Genomic DNA, 18877 nt, shown 5'->3' with positions numbered 1-18877 from the left:
ATTGTTTAATAATATTGAGAAACTTTGTTCATACTACGGGATATTTTTAAATAAATTGTGATTAAGATGGCCTCGTGGTAACTTTGCAAAAAGAAAATGGAATTTGAACTTGCATCTATCTAAAGGGAAACAATGATATATGATTGCTAAGATCCAGCCGTCCATGTTTTGAGCCTTGCATCAAATGCTCGTCTTCTTCTCAACTGGGTCTCATCGAACTGAACCTTACCATCGTCAGCCGTTGGATCGGGATCCAATCGCGACCGACGTGGCTTTCTCCGGCCGCTCAATCCAGTGAACCCGAGCTTGCCCTCTTCTCTTCTCGGTGGCGGGAGAGAGGAGTTCCAAGAACGATCTTACTACGAGTGCGGTACGATGTTCCTGCGGCGGCTCTTGACGGGTGGGATGGGGGCGGTGGCGAAGGTGAAGGAGACGACGAGGATTGTGGGGCTGGAGGTGGTGCCGAACGCCCGGGAGGTGCTGATCTCGCTGTACGGGCGGACCCTGAAGGAGATCGAGGCCGTGCCGGAGAACGAGGGCTACCGCAAGGCCGTCGAGAGCTTCACCCGCCACCGCCTCCAGGTCTGCCACGAGGAGGAGGACTGGGAGATGATCGAGAAGCGCATCGGCTGCGGCCAGGTTGAGGAGCTAATCGAGGAGGCCCAGGACGAGCTCAAGCTCATCGCCAAGATGATCGGTCCCCCCATCCCCTCCTTTCTACTTTTATTGGATTAATCTCTCCTTTTATTGTTTGCATTTCTTTTGATCTTTGAGACAGAATTCGTCATCTTGGAATGCATCTCTATCCCCCTAATAATCGGATCAAAGATCGTTCATTTTTGCATTTAGTTTTCAAAGATTACTAAAAAAACCAAACCCATCTGGCAGTAGTATTTGATCCGGAAAGTCGATGTCGTTCTTTCCCTTGGTTGGGTTTTTCTCTGGAATTAAGGTTTTTCTTGTATTTTATAGCATAAAAATCGAAATTTTATGGCAAAAAGGATTTTTTTTTTGTAGCGGCGTCGCTGGACGGATTAGGGATCTGATCATGCGATCATGTATAGCGATGAAAAAAAAAAAAATCGTTGATCATTACATGGAATTCATGTTAAGATATTGTATGAAAATGGAATTCCTTGTATTGTCATTTGAGAATGGAAGGAAATATTTTTATTTGGGAGAGTTAGAAGAAAAAGAAACATTTTTTTATTTTTTTATTTTTCATTGTGTTTGTTAGGTTCTGTCTGGCCTGCATATTTTCTGAAACTTTGTAGCATCAACGAGTTTTTTGGCCCCCTTTTTATTAGAGGTGAAAGTCAGAAATTACTGTCTTTTGGATGGTAGCTCTGAGGCAATGAGTGAACTTTACTCGATTGAAGGCTTTATCCATAATGAAGGCTTTCCGACTTTTTGTATTATAACTTTCTCCTGGGCAATGAGAATGTTACCGAAGTTAAAAATATCCTTTTTTGAGCCATAAAACCTAGGATCCATTCATGTGTGAAGCGCTTGAGATGAACTGCACTTCAATAAGATGAGTGGAGGGTGGCACATTTCTCATTTGCAGTCAGTACTTGTATGACTGGCATGAGTAAACATAATGTAATGGAAATGGTATTGGAACATTAAAGTTTGGATGTCTTTAACCATGGCATGATGATGATGGTTGCCTGTAGTGCCATAACGTTCACAGAGGAGGTGAAGATTATCAACCAACACCAAATAGTGACTACTGCACTTGGGTAGATACTCCGACCTTACCACATTTTAGTGTGCAGTACCACTATAATAAAGCATGTGGGAAAGAAGTTTGGGTGACTTAGATTTTGAGCAAATAATGATTATCTTTATAGCACTAAGAGGAGTGGAGATTGTGTTTAATTGTCAGATGACTATGAGAGAATTTGTTGGTGCTGTGGATTTCTCAGGTGGTCAATATAACTAGTCATACACAGCCTTGAATCTTATCTTTTTGTGGATCAAGAAAAACCAAAACTTGAGTTAGTTGAGTAGTATATTGTAGTCTTTAGCTAAGATTTAAAGAAGAACAGCCTCTTTAAGGTCAAATATCTTAGAGCGCCAAGGTTCAGGTAAATTTTCATTATTCCCAGGTCATTCTTGATGATCTTAAAAATCATTGGGGCAACATATTATAAGATTTCTAATTCCCCCAAGTAATCATAGATATTAAACCAGTATTTTTGCTTGTAATATTCTTTGTCATTATATTCACACTTTCTGATGTTAAATTGGATCTGGGAAGGCAACTTTGAATGTATTTGTATTTTGCATTCTAAAATTGGAATTATGGAGGGCCTTGTAATGAACTACCATATTTGATATTTTTGATTTAAGCTTAGTGACACAACTTAACCATTCATTCTTGTCAAAGGCTACATTCTTAAGCAAAGTGTTAAGAAAAAAATCATTATGAGAATAAACATTTGTATTGCAATTAGCATCAGTATCTATATGATATTTTGTGGTATTTGATACACATTATTAAGTGTTGATTTTGTGGTGCAATGTGATTGTTGTACGCACGCTTACTTGAGGGACAACTTTGTGGGGCTATAGCAGGATTCACTTTGTTGTATCCATTGGATTGTTAGGCGATAAAGAGGTGGATGATGTTGAAAATGTTAATGTTATGGGGGTGTTTGGTATGAGGAAAAAGCATCAAGTTTGAAACAAGTAGAAGCATAGGAGTTAAACATACTGACAATATAAAAGAGTGATGTTCTGACTACAATGGACTTTTCTGCTAAGGTGTTGTTCTTTCAGAATGTCTTAGTGCGGTTAGATACATCTTTCTTCGGTCTAACTTGCTGCATGCCTTTGGACACATATTCCTTTATGGTGGATACGTGAGGTTGAAAGATGAGGTGATTATTAGCAGTCCCATTTTTACTGAGGCTTAGCAGGAAGTGTATCTGCTGAGTTTGCTAAAATTGCTTCGAATTGCAGGAACAAACTGAAAGAAGAACAGAAATTAGGTATGCTGTCAGTATCTGTCTGAAAATATTCCTTGTTGATGGTAATGTGTTGTACTTTGGACAGGGATATGTAGAATGATTTTGTCTTTTGGTATGGAGGTCTTCATGTGGACATAGACATGGAAATATTTTGTCTAAGGAAAACAATAGTGCTATGTTCTGGACCTCTTCAATGATGTTAACTATGTAGGCAGAACAATGAGAATGCGATGCATTGTTTTGCTCTAGGCCCTTGTACTTAATGGGTTCTGGAAGAGGTCCTACATGTTATTTGGTTGTCCATGATTAAATTTTGTCAATCTCTTTCCAAAGCTTAATAGGTTAAAGAGACCGAATATCTCAAAAGGTCCTACATGTTCTTCTTGTTCTAGACATTTCTAAAATGATTAAAATTTGCAAGTGCAGCTGCTTGGCCTGAAAATGGAAGACTTGTAGCTCTCATTGTTGTCCAGATCCATTGATGGGCTAGACCTTTCCCTCTTCCATCTGTTTGTGTGTAGAATTGCTCTGACCTTTCACTTTGTGTGATCAGAAAGACTATTTGCTAGTCCCTACTACTTTCCAGAGCATGGCTTGGGTTTGTTTTGAGCCCATGCTTTGAAGATTGGACATATGGTCTAGGTCTGCAGAGCGATGATCTTGGAGGAATGAGATGCCCAAAGTTCTGTGAAAGGGTTGTATTAGTATGTACCACATGTGATGATTTGTGATATATATGGAAGTTTGTTTTGTGTGTTAGCACATGGATCTCTTGGTTTGCTACTAGTTTTAACCAATAAAATTTGTGGCAATACCATTTGATACTCCTACAAAATAAAGGAGCAAATACTTGAAGTCTTGAACTCAATATTTTCTTACCACTATTTCTTGACATCCTGTTTATAGGTGTTAATCATTGAACTACAATTGGACAGATAAATTCTCTAAGAATATATTATTATCTGTGACAGAACTTCATTACAAGCATTTTTTTCTCTGTAATTCTAATTCTTTAATAATCTTAATTTATATATTTATTGTCATTTAAAGTATATACATGATTCTGCTTATGACTGTAGACAAGCTTTAGTTTTGTGTGTAATTGTATCCATCATTGTGGATAACTCATGTTGGGTGTGTCTAGTAGACTATTTGGCATATAATTTGCTGAGGAAAGTTTTGGTATGTTTCAAGTAACTGAACTAGTTAGCCTTAGCTTTTGGACTGATCCGGTCCAAGCCAGTTATGTGGCTCCTGTTTTCTTCACTTGTCATTATAGCAGTAGCTGGTGGTCCAACTAATTGTTTGTGGTGATACATTAAATGATGGTGGGTTCACTGCTTTGAGATGTATTGCAAGTCTGCAAGTAAGAATCAGAGAGATATCTAGCCAGACAGGGAGCTGAATCTTAAGAGCCTGGGGAAGGAGTTATAGAACTTGAACCCACATTGGAAAATTTATGAGGACGCATCTGACCATCCATAGACCCACAGTGGCAGGGGCCTTATGCACTGGACCCTTGTTTTTGGGAATCCATTTACCTAGTTATACAGAAATGATTTCTTGTGGTTTTCTGCTTCCGGTTATTGGCCTGAATTTTAATGCAATGGGACTGAGTCTAAAGCTTTTTGTTTGTGCCATCCTATTTCCATGATTCTTGCTCTGGACTGCAACAGTACAACTGACCAGGCTGGCAGCAGGCTTGTTATGATGTACAAAGCCAGTTCTTGAGATAGGTCCTTAGACAATAATTTTGTTTCTCAGTCCAGGCCCACCCTATTAAAAAGCAAGGACAGTTGTTATTGTGCACTATCGAGGACAGGCAGTGGAGCACTGTTAGGGCATGTTTGGATAGTTGAGCTTGAAATTTTATGGGATTCATAGCCAACCATAAAAAATATAGCATTATAGGATGGACTATATCCATTTTACAACTATCCAGGACTACCTTTTAAGTGGGCTGGTCAACAGGTCTTTTTTTTTCTCCCTATGGGATTTAGGCCAGTTCACTCAAAAGATGGTCCCGGACAGTTGAAAATAGGCCTAATCCTGTTTATAATTCTATATGTTTGATGGTTGGACCATGAATCCCATAGGATTTTGAGCCTCACCATCCAAACAGGCCCTTAGTATCATAGTTCCTATATGGCTTCCACTGTATTAATAGCATCAGTTTAAGTGGTACAAGCAGAGGTCTTGCCCTTAAAGCTTGGCGGCTTGCCTTCTAGGATATAGTTGCAAGTGACTTTTCGTGAGTTACTGTGGATGAGTGCATGTGATCATAGGTAAACAAGTTGTTCAGAAAGGAAGAAGTCATGTTTATTTCATTGCTAATGTAATGAGACTTGTATGCTGCAGCTTAAATTTTGTTATTCTGAATGCAGAATGGGATCCCTGGGGTGTTCCAGATGATTATGAATGTGAAGTCATTGAAGACGATACTCCAATTCCGAAACATGTTCCTCAACACCGACCTGCTCCACTCCCAAAAGAGTTCTACAAGACGTTTGAGGCAGTTATTTTGAAACTTGCTCCAAAGGATGAACCTTTCACTCAATCAAAGGCTTAAAATTATGCTTTTGTTTGGTTTCAGAACTGCTCATATTTGGAGCTGTTGTCATGCCTCTTGATCGCTATTCTGGCTTCATATTATGTTAGTCATGAATAACCTTGCTTTCTCTTATGAGAAAAATAATGATAGGAAAATACCTGTTGCTAATGTGTTTTCAACTCATGGGAACTGTCATTCCTAACATTTCTATGGTCTTGGGTTGAAAATCTACTTAGGACTTTGGTGGGGGTGATAGTGATGATTTTGCCTATTGTGCGAAACAAAAATTTTGTTTTGATGGGGTCAACTGCCGGTCCAATAGTTGGTAAATTCTAGCTCCTTTTTATGGTTTATATTTATTCGATGCCAAATCTTGTTCTGGTGTTGAATTCTTGCCAAAAAGGCGGCATAACCAAGTTTGTCTTTGGTGTTTGTATTTGTGCCAAACGTTCCCAACAATATCATATGGGGAAAAAAAAAACATGAGATATCTTTCTTCTTTGATTCTTGCTAAGACATTTGAGACTTGCAATACCAGCATCCTCTCTGTCGACATTGCCAGGACTCTCTGAATCTTGAAAGAAATATAATGGCAGAATAGCACCAATTAAGGGAATCATGAATGGATGAATCAAGGTGCATTACCAGTTCATCAACTTATTCATTGTTCGTGCTACATCATTCTGTTCCCTTCTTTTTTTGGGTAAATATTCTGTTCCCTTCTTAATCTGAAGGACTTTGTGAAGGCTTGTAGTATGACCTGGTTGGTGGGACTTGTCTGAAGTATATTCCTTGCTGGTATACCAAGTTCAGAGAACTGGCTGATGTCTGAATCAATTGTGAATCGCAGGGCTCAGTCATTATATTTTAATGCGGTCCATAACCTTACTAGCTTTCCAAATGGTATGCATAATTTGTATAATTTATTTTCAACATCTACTTGTGCTGGCGTAGAGACAAGAAATCAGCTCAATCTCTTTAGGTAGTTTAGAGCACTGTTGGCTAGGACCCACCTAGCCCATTGGCCCATCTTAAATGTGAGTGCTCTATATTTGGGAACCATACCTCACCTATGGTTTAAGATTTGGGTTCAAGAGGCATGCAAGCCTGTGCAATGAATTCACCGTGTTGAGGTGTTCTTCAAGGGTATCATATGCTTAGATGTGGGAGACGAGAAGTATGCTTACTCTAAACCACCTTTTATGATCTTTCTCCTAAGTTTTCAGCATTTTATGATCTAAAACCATCTAGGTAGTATCTATTTTCCTCTACGATAGTTGCCTCTGCCCACAAGAACCTGGTCGTCTGCCTCTTCCTAACGTTTCATCTCTCACTGAATTTTTTTTTTTAAGTAAAATGGAAGAAGCAGTTAGCTTCCCTTAAAAAATGTGGAAAGAAGAGATAAAGTGAAGGTTATAGAGCATGTGAGCAAGCTTCGATACACCATAGCTCTAGATTATAAGGCAAAACAGAGCTCTAATCCAAAGAAGAATGGACAAAAGAACTTAAAAGTTATCTGATTAAAAGTGATCCCCAAAGGTTCCACATCAATTGATGGTTTTCTTTAGAGTTTTCATAGCAAAGATGTTCCCATTCAGTAAAGGAAAGAAGAGCTTTTTGGATAGTGGCAATGGCAGAAAAATATTTGTGCAGGAAAATTCTTGAATTTCTTTTAAGTTACAAGTGCCAACACATTCCCATTGCTAATTGATCCCAATCATTTCTGAAGCTGCGATGAACTCTTCTTTTTCTCGGGCCACCTCATAAATCCGTAATATTCTTAAGCCATCCATCGATGTGGAGTTGAGTTTTGATGGCAAACCACAAGCTCTTGGCAAAAGGGCATCGGATGAGCAAATGGGAGATAGTCTCTTGTCTGACACCATAGAGGAGGTATCTGAATCCTCTTTCCCAACTTTTCTTGTGCAGCACATCACTTGTATGAAGCATATTTTTAAGAGCCACTCATAACAATATTTTTACTTTTTCAGGTGCTGCAGTTTTCCAAATTACTTTATAAAATGGCCAAAGCAATTCTCTATAGTTCAAAAATTTATAGAAGGAATGAATAGAGAAAGAACCATTAGAAGTAAGTTTCCAAACTGGCTGGTCAGCTGAACAATATTGAATATTTTCAATCAAAAAAAAGAGGGCCCCTACATCTTACAGACCGTGTTTGATCCCTATAACTCAATTGAGAAGCAACAGTGGCATTTCTCTTCACCACTGTTTCATATAACTCAACAAACAAAAATGCAAGGGGGGAAGGGTAGATCCATGGATCCTCCCAAAATCTTATTTTCTTGCCATTGCCAAGATTCAATGAGGCACACATCCAAAACGCCTTCAGATTTCTGCTAATATCCCTCCAAACTGGTAAGATTGATGTGAATGTTTTTCTTATTCTAAAGCCAAACCTCTTTTTTGAGTAATAAGCATTGGTAATCTGATTTGTCCAAGGTGCTGCCTCTCACTGCAGTTCTGTAAATGCCTTTTGATAGAATGATGCGTCTACTGGATGATAACTCGCCCCGAGGAGCTCCATAAGCAGGATTAAAGTTCTGCGACTGTATAAAATAATATAAAGATTTGGATAAATGTGTCTCCATGTTGATGTGATGGCTATTTCGATCTCCGCGATAAATGCAATTAAAATTCTACAAGAGAAATGCTCTTTTATGTGGCTAAAAATATTTGCAATTGCAATTGTAATCCGTAAAATATATCTCCAAAGAAACGAAGTGACTAGCAGGAAACTACATGCAGCCAATGCACAACGACCTCATTTAAGTTTATACCGATATAAACATCCATGTAATGACCTGATTTGAGCTTATGCTAAAAGTATCTGCTTATTAAATTGGTAAAGTCCTGGGCGATATGAGCAAATGACATAGGATTATGCCACCTTCACCAAGATTTAGGAGATCAGGGATATTTGGAGAAGGGCCGTCAAATAGAATGAACTATTTGCGATGCTTGTTTCCCAGAATTGCTGTGGCCCACAATATAGAAATTTAGATTCTAGGCCTTGTTATAAATTTTGCTTCCTTTGCTTCATATGGTGACCTTGTAATGGGGTAAAACGATCTTGTAATGGTTTGATGTTCTTAATAGAAGCCATGACAACTCTAGTCCTCAAATTGTGTTTGACCTCTTTGACATAGTGACCCTAGACTGATCCGGGAGCCAACAATATGGAAACACGAAATGTGGTATTGCCATATTTTATTTTCCCATGCTTCAGCAGCAGTCTCACAATGGTTCCCGGCTCATTGTAAAGAAACTGTAACTCGGGACAATTACCAGGTGAGGACTCAAAGCCAAAGGGGAGTTTGGCTTCATATGGTACAAGGATGATGATATCACATGTTCTGTAAAATTTTTTATCAAAAATATCAAATTATAAATGCCACATCACCACCCATATTCTATAAATTATGTTTTTAGGCTTTTAAATATCACAAATATTTTTACATAAATGATAACATAGCTTATAGGTGATGATACGACACTTGATGATTTGTACAAAAATTATATGGCATATTATCATCACCTACATACCATATTCATCACCAATCAGCTACATAAACACCAATTTAAGTAGTTCACCATATAATCAGCCACATAATCACCACTTGATGCTAGCAGGGACTTCCAACGAGAGAAAATGGTTGCAATCCGGAGAAAAGATCATATTAAAATAACTGAAAAAATATGGATCAAATTTGAACTTTACAAAGTTAGAAACTATTAAAAATCCAACCTAAACATGAAGATCAAAAGCATTATTAACTATATAAAATGGAATATCAGCAACATTATTTTTTTCTTTATTGACTAAGCCCGTAAATTCTTTTGAAGCTGCAACTATATATATTTTTTTGTGGCTGATCCAATTTTAGATTACTCTTGAAAACAAAATACAGAGTAATATGGCTTACATGTCCACTTACAGTAGCCGCTATATTTATACAGTTGAGCATCCCTCCAACTGAATGGTCTCCTTAAATAATTTCTGAACTGTTTATGACTTTGTAGCATTTCTAGCAACATTTGATGACTGGAAGCCATTATTTGGCACCGAGCAACCTGTGGGCTTGCAGGCTCCATTGATTCTATGCGTTGAAAAGGGCCGTTGTTAAATATAGAGCATTCAGTTAGTGGGTACCATGGGTCTCAAGCGAAATACTTTGTGCACCGTAGGCAGTCTAAAAAATATGATGTAGAGTACACCATATTGTCTAATTGATCCACATAATTATTAATTTTCAACGCATATTTCATGTTTGCAGATTGATTTTTTTATTTAAAAATTTTATATGACGAAAATATTTTGATTTTTTGAAAAAATTATGATATTCTATGTTAATGTTATGATATTCTGTATCTATAATATGCATAAAATATTATAATTTTTTTAAAAAATAAAAATATTTTTGTTATTTAAAATTTCAAACAAAAAAATTAGTCTGCAGATATTAAATGTGCATTAAAAATGATTGGATAAAAATATCTTTCTCGTATGATATTTTAGATCATATTTTGACATTTTAGACTGTATTACATCAGTATGTTATAATTTTTTTTAAAAAATTGAGATATTTTTATTATATAAAATTTTAAATAAAAAAATTAATTTATAGATATTAAATATGTATTGAAAAATAATAAATATATAGATTAATTGGATAAAATAATGCACTATACGTCGGATATCGATATATAGAATTTCTTTAAGTCCCAGTAGATAAGGTCCCTTAAAAGAGCTTTCAAAGACAATAAGGCCCGTTAAACCTGTCTCCACTTCCCCTCGCCGTTCCCAAATTACGCCAAAATCCCGGGCTCACCACGTGATCTCTTTCCGATGACTGAATCGCTCGTCTAACGCTCGAAGGGGGGTCTGATGCACTTGAGCATGAAAGGAAAGGACTCAATTGTTCAGCTTTCCGCTAACACCATCCTTTTCCACTCTATATTCCGACATTTCTGACGATTATCTAAAATGATGGTTGGATTGCATAGTACTTTTAATTGAATCTAAGCCATGTTTTTCCCAGTAATTAAGCCTGGTCTGTCTGCCAGCTTCAGCCGGTCAACAAGAGAAGACCGCCGTCCTCACTAAACTGCAAATCCTGCAACCCATGTGCCCGGTGAGACATGATAGCCCAGCAAAAGAAGGTGATTAAAACAGGCGAAAAAATCTCTCCCAACTTCTCCATTGCTTAAAATTAAATTGGCTGTGAACAAACATCAACAGCTCAATACTCCTTTTTCAGAAAAAGAAAAAGAAGCTTTACAGCTTATATCATCAAATATTATATTAGAAAAGTATCAAAATATATCTATATTTTTAAAATAGAAAAGATAATTTATATTAATTTAATATAAATATATTTAATAAAATCAAAAAATAAAATATCATCTGCGGAGCGGAGTTGCTCTTAATATAGATGAAATCAAACCTTAGGATCAGCCACCCATAACCAACTCCCGCTCAAACTGCCCTCAGTTTCGCACCTAGGATTGAGATATCAAACTCAGAAATTGCGTATACCCTCTAACGAACATTAAAGCTCTCTCTAATCTTTTCTGAAAAAAAAATATTTAATCAAATTGAAACTATACGTGTGTTTCCCTGCACGATTAAAGACAACTAGATTAGTATACCAACCTGCCTATTGTTTGGCCGCTAGAATAACATGTTTAAAATATATGCAGAGAAACCAGCAGACTTGGTCCTTAATCCGCCTTTCTTCTTCATGAACCAAGGTTGGTAGTGGGCTTCTTTCTTCCCACAGATGTTTCAACACCTGTGGACCACTTCTTTCTTTGTTTTAAAAAAAATTATTTGGAGCATTTCCTCCCTGTCAATCTCTCCGTCAGTCCGTCTCAATTCTATACAATTCTCAAGCAGAGAAGGAAACAAAAGATCGTGGTATATTCCAGCAGCAGTCGTCGGGCGGCGTAACGTAAACGGAGTCATCTGGTATGTATTGTTCCTCCGTTACTCCAAACCGTGGACTATGTAACTCCGTCTAATTTAGACGGTGTTGTGGGCTTGGTTCATGTTAGGTGAGCCAAGGGCGGCGGATCAACTGATTACCATTTTTAGCGCATCGCCTTCTCTCAATAGCTCATAATTTTTTTTATTTCATTAATTTTTTTTTGGGTTCTTTTCTGCTCTCCTTGTAGCCCAATTCCGCTCCTCCGAATGCCGAGGCCGTAGCTTTGCCAACTCTGGAATTATCGTCAGAGGGCCTCCACACATTTGTCTCCTCCTTCCCTCTCCCTCTCTTTTTGTGGGGTTCTTGGATTCTATTGGGACGTGATCAAGGTTCTGGCATGGATCGGATCCAAGGTCATGATATTTCGGTTTGACGGTAAGCACCGATGGCGATCCTCTTTAGTTGATGAAGGGGTTTTATTTTTCCTTGGATTCTAGAGTTTCTCCTTTTATTTGTTTGGGTTCGGGATTTGAGGTATAAAGCGAGGATTTTTTTTAAAAAATTATTATTATTATTATTATTATTATTATTATTATTATTATTATTATTATTTTAGCGTTTGAGGAATAGCATTTGGTTTTTTGGGGATTGGCGGGCTATATTTTGAATTTGGGCTCGTACTTTGAGGATAAGATGGTTGTTTTATCTTTGGAAGGTCTAGGATTTTTTTTTTTTTTTTTTTTCTGAAGGCAAAAGACCGGATTTTTCTTGATGTAGATTTGATTTCACTTTATTCGAATGGAGGAAGATAGGTTTTGTCAAGTCATGGAGGTGTGTCTCGTGATGATTACAATGAGGGATGGAGATTCCGGTAATGGAATCTCCGAAAGTAATCTGAATGGTCGGTAAAAAAGCTTTCTTTTTTGTTAAAAAAAATTGGGAGGCTGAGACGGTTGTTATGGATACAAAGAGTTCAATGGAAGGAGGTGTTCTGATCGACCTGGAAAGCGGCACAAGATCTGTAATAAATGGACAGGAAGCATCTCTGGGCTCGAGCGTCGGACAGGCTAAAAAGGTGCTGAATAGAGTATGGAGTGGTTTTGTTAGCATTGATGGATCTATTAAGGGCGAGGAATCTGTGCACTCGGGTAATAGTAATGTTGAAGGTCCTCAGGCTAATGGAGGAACTTTGGTGGACAAGAGGTTTGGAGCTGAGAGAAAGGTGGGTTCTTTGGAGAATAAGACAGGAGCAGAGAAGCCTAAGAAGAAGAACTGTAAAAAGCCTCCCAAACCACCCCGGCCTCCCAACTCGCCAACATTAGATGCTTCTGACAGGAAGCTGATCAGGGAGATATCTGAGCTTGCTATGTTGAAAAGGGCAAGGATTGAACGGATGAAAGCATTAAAGAAGATGAAAAATGGCAAATCGTTTTCCAGCAGCAACTTGGGTGCCTTGATTATTACTACTCTCTTCTGCCTGTGATAATTTGGCAAGGTTAGCAGCACACTAAATTATGGTTGCCTCTGCATAATGTCGATCTTTGCTTTTTGCTATTGTTGTTTGGCTTGGATTGCTGTTGTTACTTGCAAATTTGCAATAATAGTTAGGCCAGTTATAAACCATGTATATTACATCATAAATTTATGTATGCGTAAGCATTCCTACATCAAACTGATATTGGCCAAGAAAAGAATTTTGCTGAATTACTTATTTATATTTTACAATATAGTTGGTCTTACTTGTAACGCCTATTTGCATTGTTTATTTTCGAAATGGTTGTTATACTGTTTCATCTATTGACATAAATTAATTTGAACAGTTGAATTCTTTTGTGGTTTTTTATTGCTCTCTGCTTCGTATAGCAACTATTTCTTCAGATGTTTATGGGTAAAGAAAATCAGGGTTTGTGTAAACTAATATTATCTCCATCTGCGATAATGGAAAGAAGCATTACGTCTGCAATATCTTTATGTTGTATAATTTGTGATGGTGTTGTATTTCAAGACTATGACTGCATTCATATAACATGCTTTAATTGATCTAATGTCTGCGTGGATGGGAAATACACATCAGGTCTTCTACACAGTTTTCTCTAGGTAAGTTTGTTCTGCCTAGCATGTGCATAACCATCACAATGATACTTTTCATAGTTCTTTTTAGTTTATTCAGAAGTTAGCATATAGTTCTTACAAGGCTCTCTGAGTTTTTAAAGTAGATCTTTCTTTTTCATTGTTATGCTTCTTCATAAAGTTGTCATTAGTCTTTTCATGGTTTGATTTCCTATGCTATTATGCAGTCATTGACATTGGAGTATTGTTTCCTTTAAATCGTTTGGCTTCTTTTTTTGGTTCATAAGTATTTGGCTTCTTTAAAGACTTCATAAATGCTTCTTAATTTCTGCATTTACTAATTATTTACTGGTTTCTAAAGTAGCTCTTCCTTTTTGTCATCAGACTTCTCTGTTAAGATCTCATAGGTCTTTCCTAATTTTAGTTATCTAAATTTACTATGTTGTAACTGACATTTTTTTGGTAATAAGCATGCTTTCTTTGGACTTCAACCTGTTTTTGGACCCCAGTTAGCATTCATTGCCTTTAATGGGACATCACATGTCATCTTCACAGTAGATGCAATGAATGCTAATGTGCATTAAATAGACACATGAAATGTTTTTCCTCACTATTCTTGTCTTCTATTCTTTCCCCTTGTAGGTTGTCATGTGCATCTATGCAATGCTGACGTTTAGCTCTTTAGACTTTTGTTGGATGATATTTGTACGCACTTTACCGGATAAATGAGACTCTCTGATGGAGAGTATTTAGCAGGTTAATCTATTGGGTTAAGTGGTAAACAATCAGATGAAAGGGACGCATTTGATGATGATGAAACCCTCCTTCCACTTGAATAAGTGTTTGGATGAGTGGCAGTGCAATTTTTCTCAGAAATAATAGAAATATAGTTAAATGTCATAGAACAGTAATGGAGGATGTTAAATTTGGTCCTTGTTTTTTGTTTGTGCAATCAAACTTTATAAGAAAAACTTGTTACATTTCTTTAACTGATGTATCTCTTTCTTTGTTCTGATCTGTGAATTGTTAGATGGTAGTATTAGAAGCCAACCTTGACCATGGTGCATCTATGCACTTGCAGCTTCTTCTCCTGTTATTCTAAGGCCATTTGAGCACTTAGACGATCCTGCGCATTGAGCCTCTTGATTACTTTGTAGTCAATTTAAATTACAAGTTGTTATTCATTAAATCTAATGTAAATGACAGTGGGCTATATTTTTACAAGTATGCATAGTGACTATATAATGATTATTAAAAAAAAAAATCACATTAAGCATGACAACCATCAGTTTATTTTTATATCCACAAGTTCAGAAGACAGTAAGATGCCAAAGAACTTATGCTCTTTTATTATTCTATAAAGAATTTTGCGTAGCTGTTTAGACACTAGGTGACACTAAGGCAGTCACCATCAGTTGCAGAACAGCCTCTTAAAAATCCAAGTAGAGGCAGGCCATTGGGGGATGTGCCTTGACATCAAAGGCTTAAGCACCTCGGCATCCATGATGGCAAATGATAATATATGCCCTTTCTGTTCTTTTAGCTTTCTTAACTCGGATTTAATCAGGGATTTCAGTTCACATGTAGCATCAAGATTAGAGGATTGAAATTGATTTTTGGTAGGGCTGAAATCGGATCAGATACGGATCAGATACTAGCACATCCATTTCTATTTTTGTTTTTTCTGATGAATACAAATACAAATACGGATATTGTTCGGATACAACAATTCATATCCATATTTGTTTTAAATGGATACGTATACAATTTGAATACTGAAAGTGTGGTTATAATTACGGATATAAGTTGGATAATTAAATTTTATGACTATAAAATTAAAGATATTACCAAATAGATGATAAATCAGATTAATAGCATGTTTATATGCTTGTATATTTTTCTTAAAAATTAATAAGTGCTATATAAAATTATATAGGGTTGCAGCTAGATTCGGATATTCGGATACGGATCGGATAGTTGTCTATCTATATCCATATCCATTTTTGTTTGATGGATATGTATACAAATACCGATATTGATCGGATCCTCAAATTTTTGTCCATATCCGGATTGATTTTGATACAAAAAAAATATATCTGGACAGATATTATCCATACCACTTTCACCCTCAATATTTAGAAAGAAAAAGTGTGCTAGATATTCGATGAGAGAAAAATGCACATTTTATTGATCCCTGGTAAAGGTGTTTGAAGGTTTAATATAATTACTGCAGAAAGTTCGGTACCTTTACTACATTCCTATAAAGTCTGGCACCTTTACTGTGTTCCTATGCATTAGTTTCGTTAACTATTGTTGGTTTTTAATGAATTTCTAGGCAATAATTTTGTCTTTGTTTTGACTCTGGATTATGAACATCATCTTCCAACTTCAGTCACATTATAATGACAGTCAAAAATTCTCTGAGATATCTCACTTTTCAGTTTTTGACATTTTGTTATAGCATCATCTTCATGTGCAAACTGATTCTGGAAAACTCTCAAAACACTAACTATGTTGTCTACAAATTTGTGGTATAAAATGATGGATGAGCATAAATTGGTTGGCAATCATATGTAGTAAGCTGCTTGTTGAAAAAATCCATTAGAAAATCTCTGCTGAATTGTTTGCTTCATTTTGTACAAATGCTATTAACTCAAATGCCGTTTTTAGAAACGTGCAATCATGTGTCATCAAAGCCAGCATACAAAGTTGAATATGCATGTCGTTAGGCAGTTTATTTTCTGAATGCCCATATTTGAGTGGTTAAATTTCTTATTTTTAATAGCCTCGGGGTTTCTTATCAGGACTTCTTTCAAGAGGTAGATCTACTTTGAGCTTTCATGGTTCACCTGAATCTTCAGTAGGAACAAGGACTGCATTGATCTCAGTTCAGTTTTACCATAATTCTCAGCAATTGGCTCGCATGATTCCAGTTCAGCATCCCCCAAGTATGCTCTCTGGCATGATTTAAGATTTAGCTTTCTATTATCTAAATTGAACTTCAGATATTAATTAGTCAGGAACGGTTCAAAAGTCCAATTTTTTGTAACTTAAGCATCGTGACACCACCTGCTGGGAACATGCATCCTTTTTCTTTTTTTTTTTTCTTTTGGGTGTTGGGTGGGGGTGGGGGGTGTTGTGTCCTAATTGATATCCAAGCCCATAAAGAGTTGGAACTCGTGATACTAGTTTGCATTGTCCTAATTGATATTTGGCCATGTGTCTGTTGGTAAGTTTGGATTTTGTTGGTAATATTGTGTTCTTTTTGCAGCAGTGTAGAACCAGTTTCTGGGGTGGACGACCATGGGAAAACAAGCAGAGGTGCAGGTTGAACTGCACCTTCAATCTTCTAGAAGCCATCTCAAAGCAAAGCAGTGGTTAAATGCAGGTTTCCAACATTATCACCCCATTATAGTGATCAGCAATCGTAATGTATTTCCACGTAATCCTATGTACATATGAAGACTGTGCCTTTGAAACATTGCATGCACATGACAATAAGCTTGTTGCTTAGAATTTGCTGATCCTTGTTGGCCATCCATCCTCCTTGGCACAGATTTGCGTCTTTTCCTTCTGACCTCGTACTTTGGCATTCATATACTTTCTTTTGGTTGACAGACGTTTCGGGCAGGGCCAAGAAGAGTGAAATATGATGCTGCTAAAATGCTTACCACGCCACTAGCGGATAAAATGTGGCTCGGTTACTGGTGCAATCGCGATTCAAGATTTTTAATTTTATTTTTATCTTTATAGGGGCAGCCAGCTATTGGACAGACTTAATAATAGGCCTGCAAATGGATCGCGTCGGATCTTGAGTGATCTCAATTCGATCTGATTTTTTGATCAAATTTTGAAATTAGATCCATACCCAGATTTAATAATAGGTCTGGGTCGGATCGGACCGGGTTCTGAGTGATCTCAATCTAATCCGATTTCTTGATCAGGTCTTGAAATTGGATTCATATTCACTCCGATAAAAAATCGGATCGGATAGGGTCCATGATCGAATTTATTGATCCATTATATCATTGGATCAGATCGGATCATGTATAATCCTGTCCCAATTCATGGAATATAGATCCGATTCAGATCGGATCGTGTCAGATCATGGATTTAATTTATTTGAAATTTATCATCAGTGAATTTAGTGCTGGATCTAATAATTAATTGTATTGAATAGCAGGGAGAACTAAGCGGTTTTTGAAAAAAGACAAGATTTCAGAAATCTATACAAAAAAAGAAAATAAAAAAAAAACATAAATTTTTTTATGATGATATAGTTGTCTCAATTTAAAACATCGTACAAAGAGAATATTTGTATATGGTAAAAATGAGATTGCATATATTATGAATGGTACAATATCTATGTATATTAAAGCATGCTCTGAAATTTCTTAAATCAACAAAATAAAGTTAGAATTTAAAAAACTCTCTTGTTTTGTGTCTCGTGGCACAATAAATATAAATCAGAAGATTTAAAAAATTGAGTCTAGCAAAAAGTAGAAGTAATCGAGATGTTCTTCATTTAAGTTATTAAGAATCTATTTAGTCTTTCTTCTTCGGGTTGTTATATATGTTATAACAGTTAGAATAAAAAAATCGAAAGGTTTGAAAAATTTTTAGCTTTGAAGATTTTTAGTTTGAGAATTGGATGGAGAAGATCAAAGAGTTGCAAAATTTTGGTCCAAGTTCAAATCCTATTTGGGTGAGTCACTCTAATTAAATTCAGATTTTATATTTGAGTCCGGATCGAATTAGATTGAGTCAGGTCATATATTTTAGGATCTAAATTAATGTAAAAATATCTACGAGTCAAGTTGGGTCAGGTCGAGTTTAAATTTAAAAAATTCAGATCCGATCGAAAAAGAGAATGGGTCTAATTTTTGAACCTGCCCCAGCTCTATATATTTTTTAAATAAATTTGAATCCAATCTAATCAGATTGTATCAAGTTGGATCATGGATCAATCTGATTTATTTACAATTTTACTTAACAATATGTAAAGCGTGGCAGAGAGGTGCAGAGGATGGTGTCTTTGAGGATGATGCCATATAGGGTGTCGATCAAGAGGATGATATTATTCCTAGTAGCCGATTCCTTTTGACATTTCATTTTTTCCGCATTGATCCACACTGAATCAAGTTAACCATCTTTAGCCGCTAGAACGCTTGATAAGGGCAAAAAAAAAAAAAAAAAAAAAAAAAATATGCTGCAATATGCGTTCATTAACTAAGCCATTTCTATAAGTCCACCCTGTGTCTCGACGAATCATTTTAAAATCCGATACAATATAAAATATAAAATGCCCATCAAATGGCTTTCAACGGACTCCA

The 18877-nt window shown here is 36.5% G+C and overlaps 2 protein-coding genes across 2 annotated transcripts; both read left to right on the top strand.

The window, feature by feature from the left end:
* Positions 1 to 234: 234 nt before the first annotated feature.
* Positions 235 to 5694, top strand: LOC105044990 (probable NADH dehydrogenase [ubiquinone] 1 alpha subcomplex subunit 5, mitochondrial). Its single transcript, XM_010923128.3, has 2 exons — positions 235 to 697; positions 5360 to 5694. Exons 1-2 carry the CDS (start codon positions 376 to 378, stop codon positions 5542 to 5544), a joined length of 507 nt encoding a protein of 168 aa, XP_010921430.1. The 5' UTR covers positions 235 to 375; the 3' UTR covers positions 5545 to 5694.
* A 5933-nt stretch (positions 5695 to 11627) lies between these two features.
* Positions 11628 to 17172, top strand: LOC105044989 (uncharacterized). The gene is given in 5 exon segments (XM_010923124.3): positions 11628 to 11909; positions 12252 to 12949; positions 12952 to 12969; positions 16349 to 16492; positions 16816 to 17172. Coding segments are annotated over 4 exon segments (747 nt in total). The 5' UTR covers positions 11628 to 11909; positions 12252 to 12372; the 3' UTR covers positions 16824 to 17172.
* Positions 17173 to 18877: the final 1705 nt, after the last annotated feature.

This window comes from Elaeis guineensis, chromosome 5 (genome assembly GCF_000442705.2).
Source record: "Elaeis guineensis isolate ETL-2024a chromosome 5, EG11, whole genome shotgun sequence".
NCBI classification, from domain to species: domain Eukaryota; kingdom Viridiplantae; phylum Streptophyta; class Magnoliopsida; order Arecales; family Arecaceae; genus Elaeis; species Elaeis guineensis.
The sequence above is the reverse complement of the archived record's forward strand: the minus strand, read 5'-3'. Positions and strand labels throughout refer to the sequence as shown.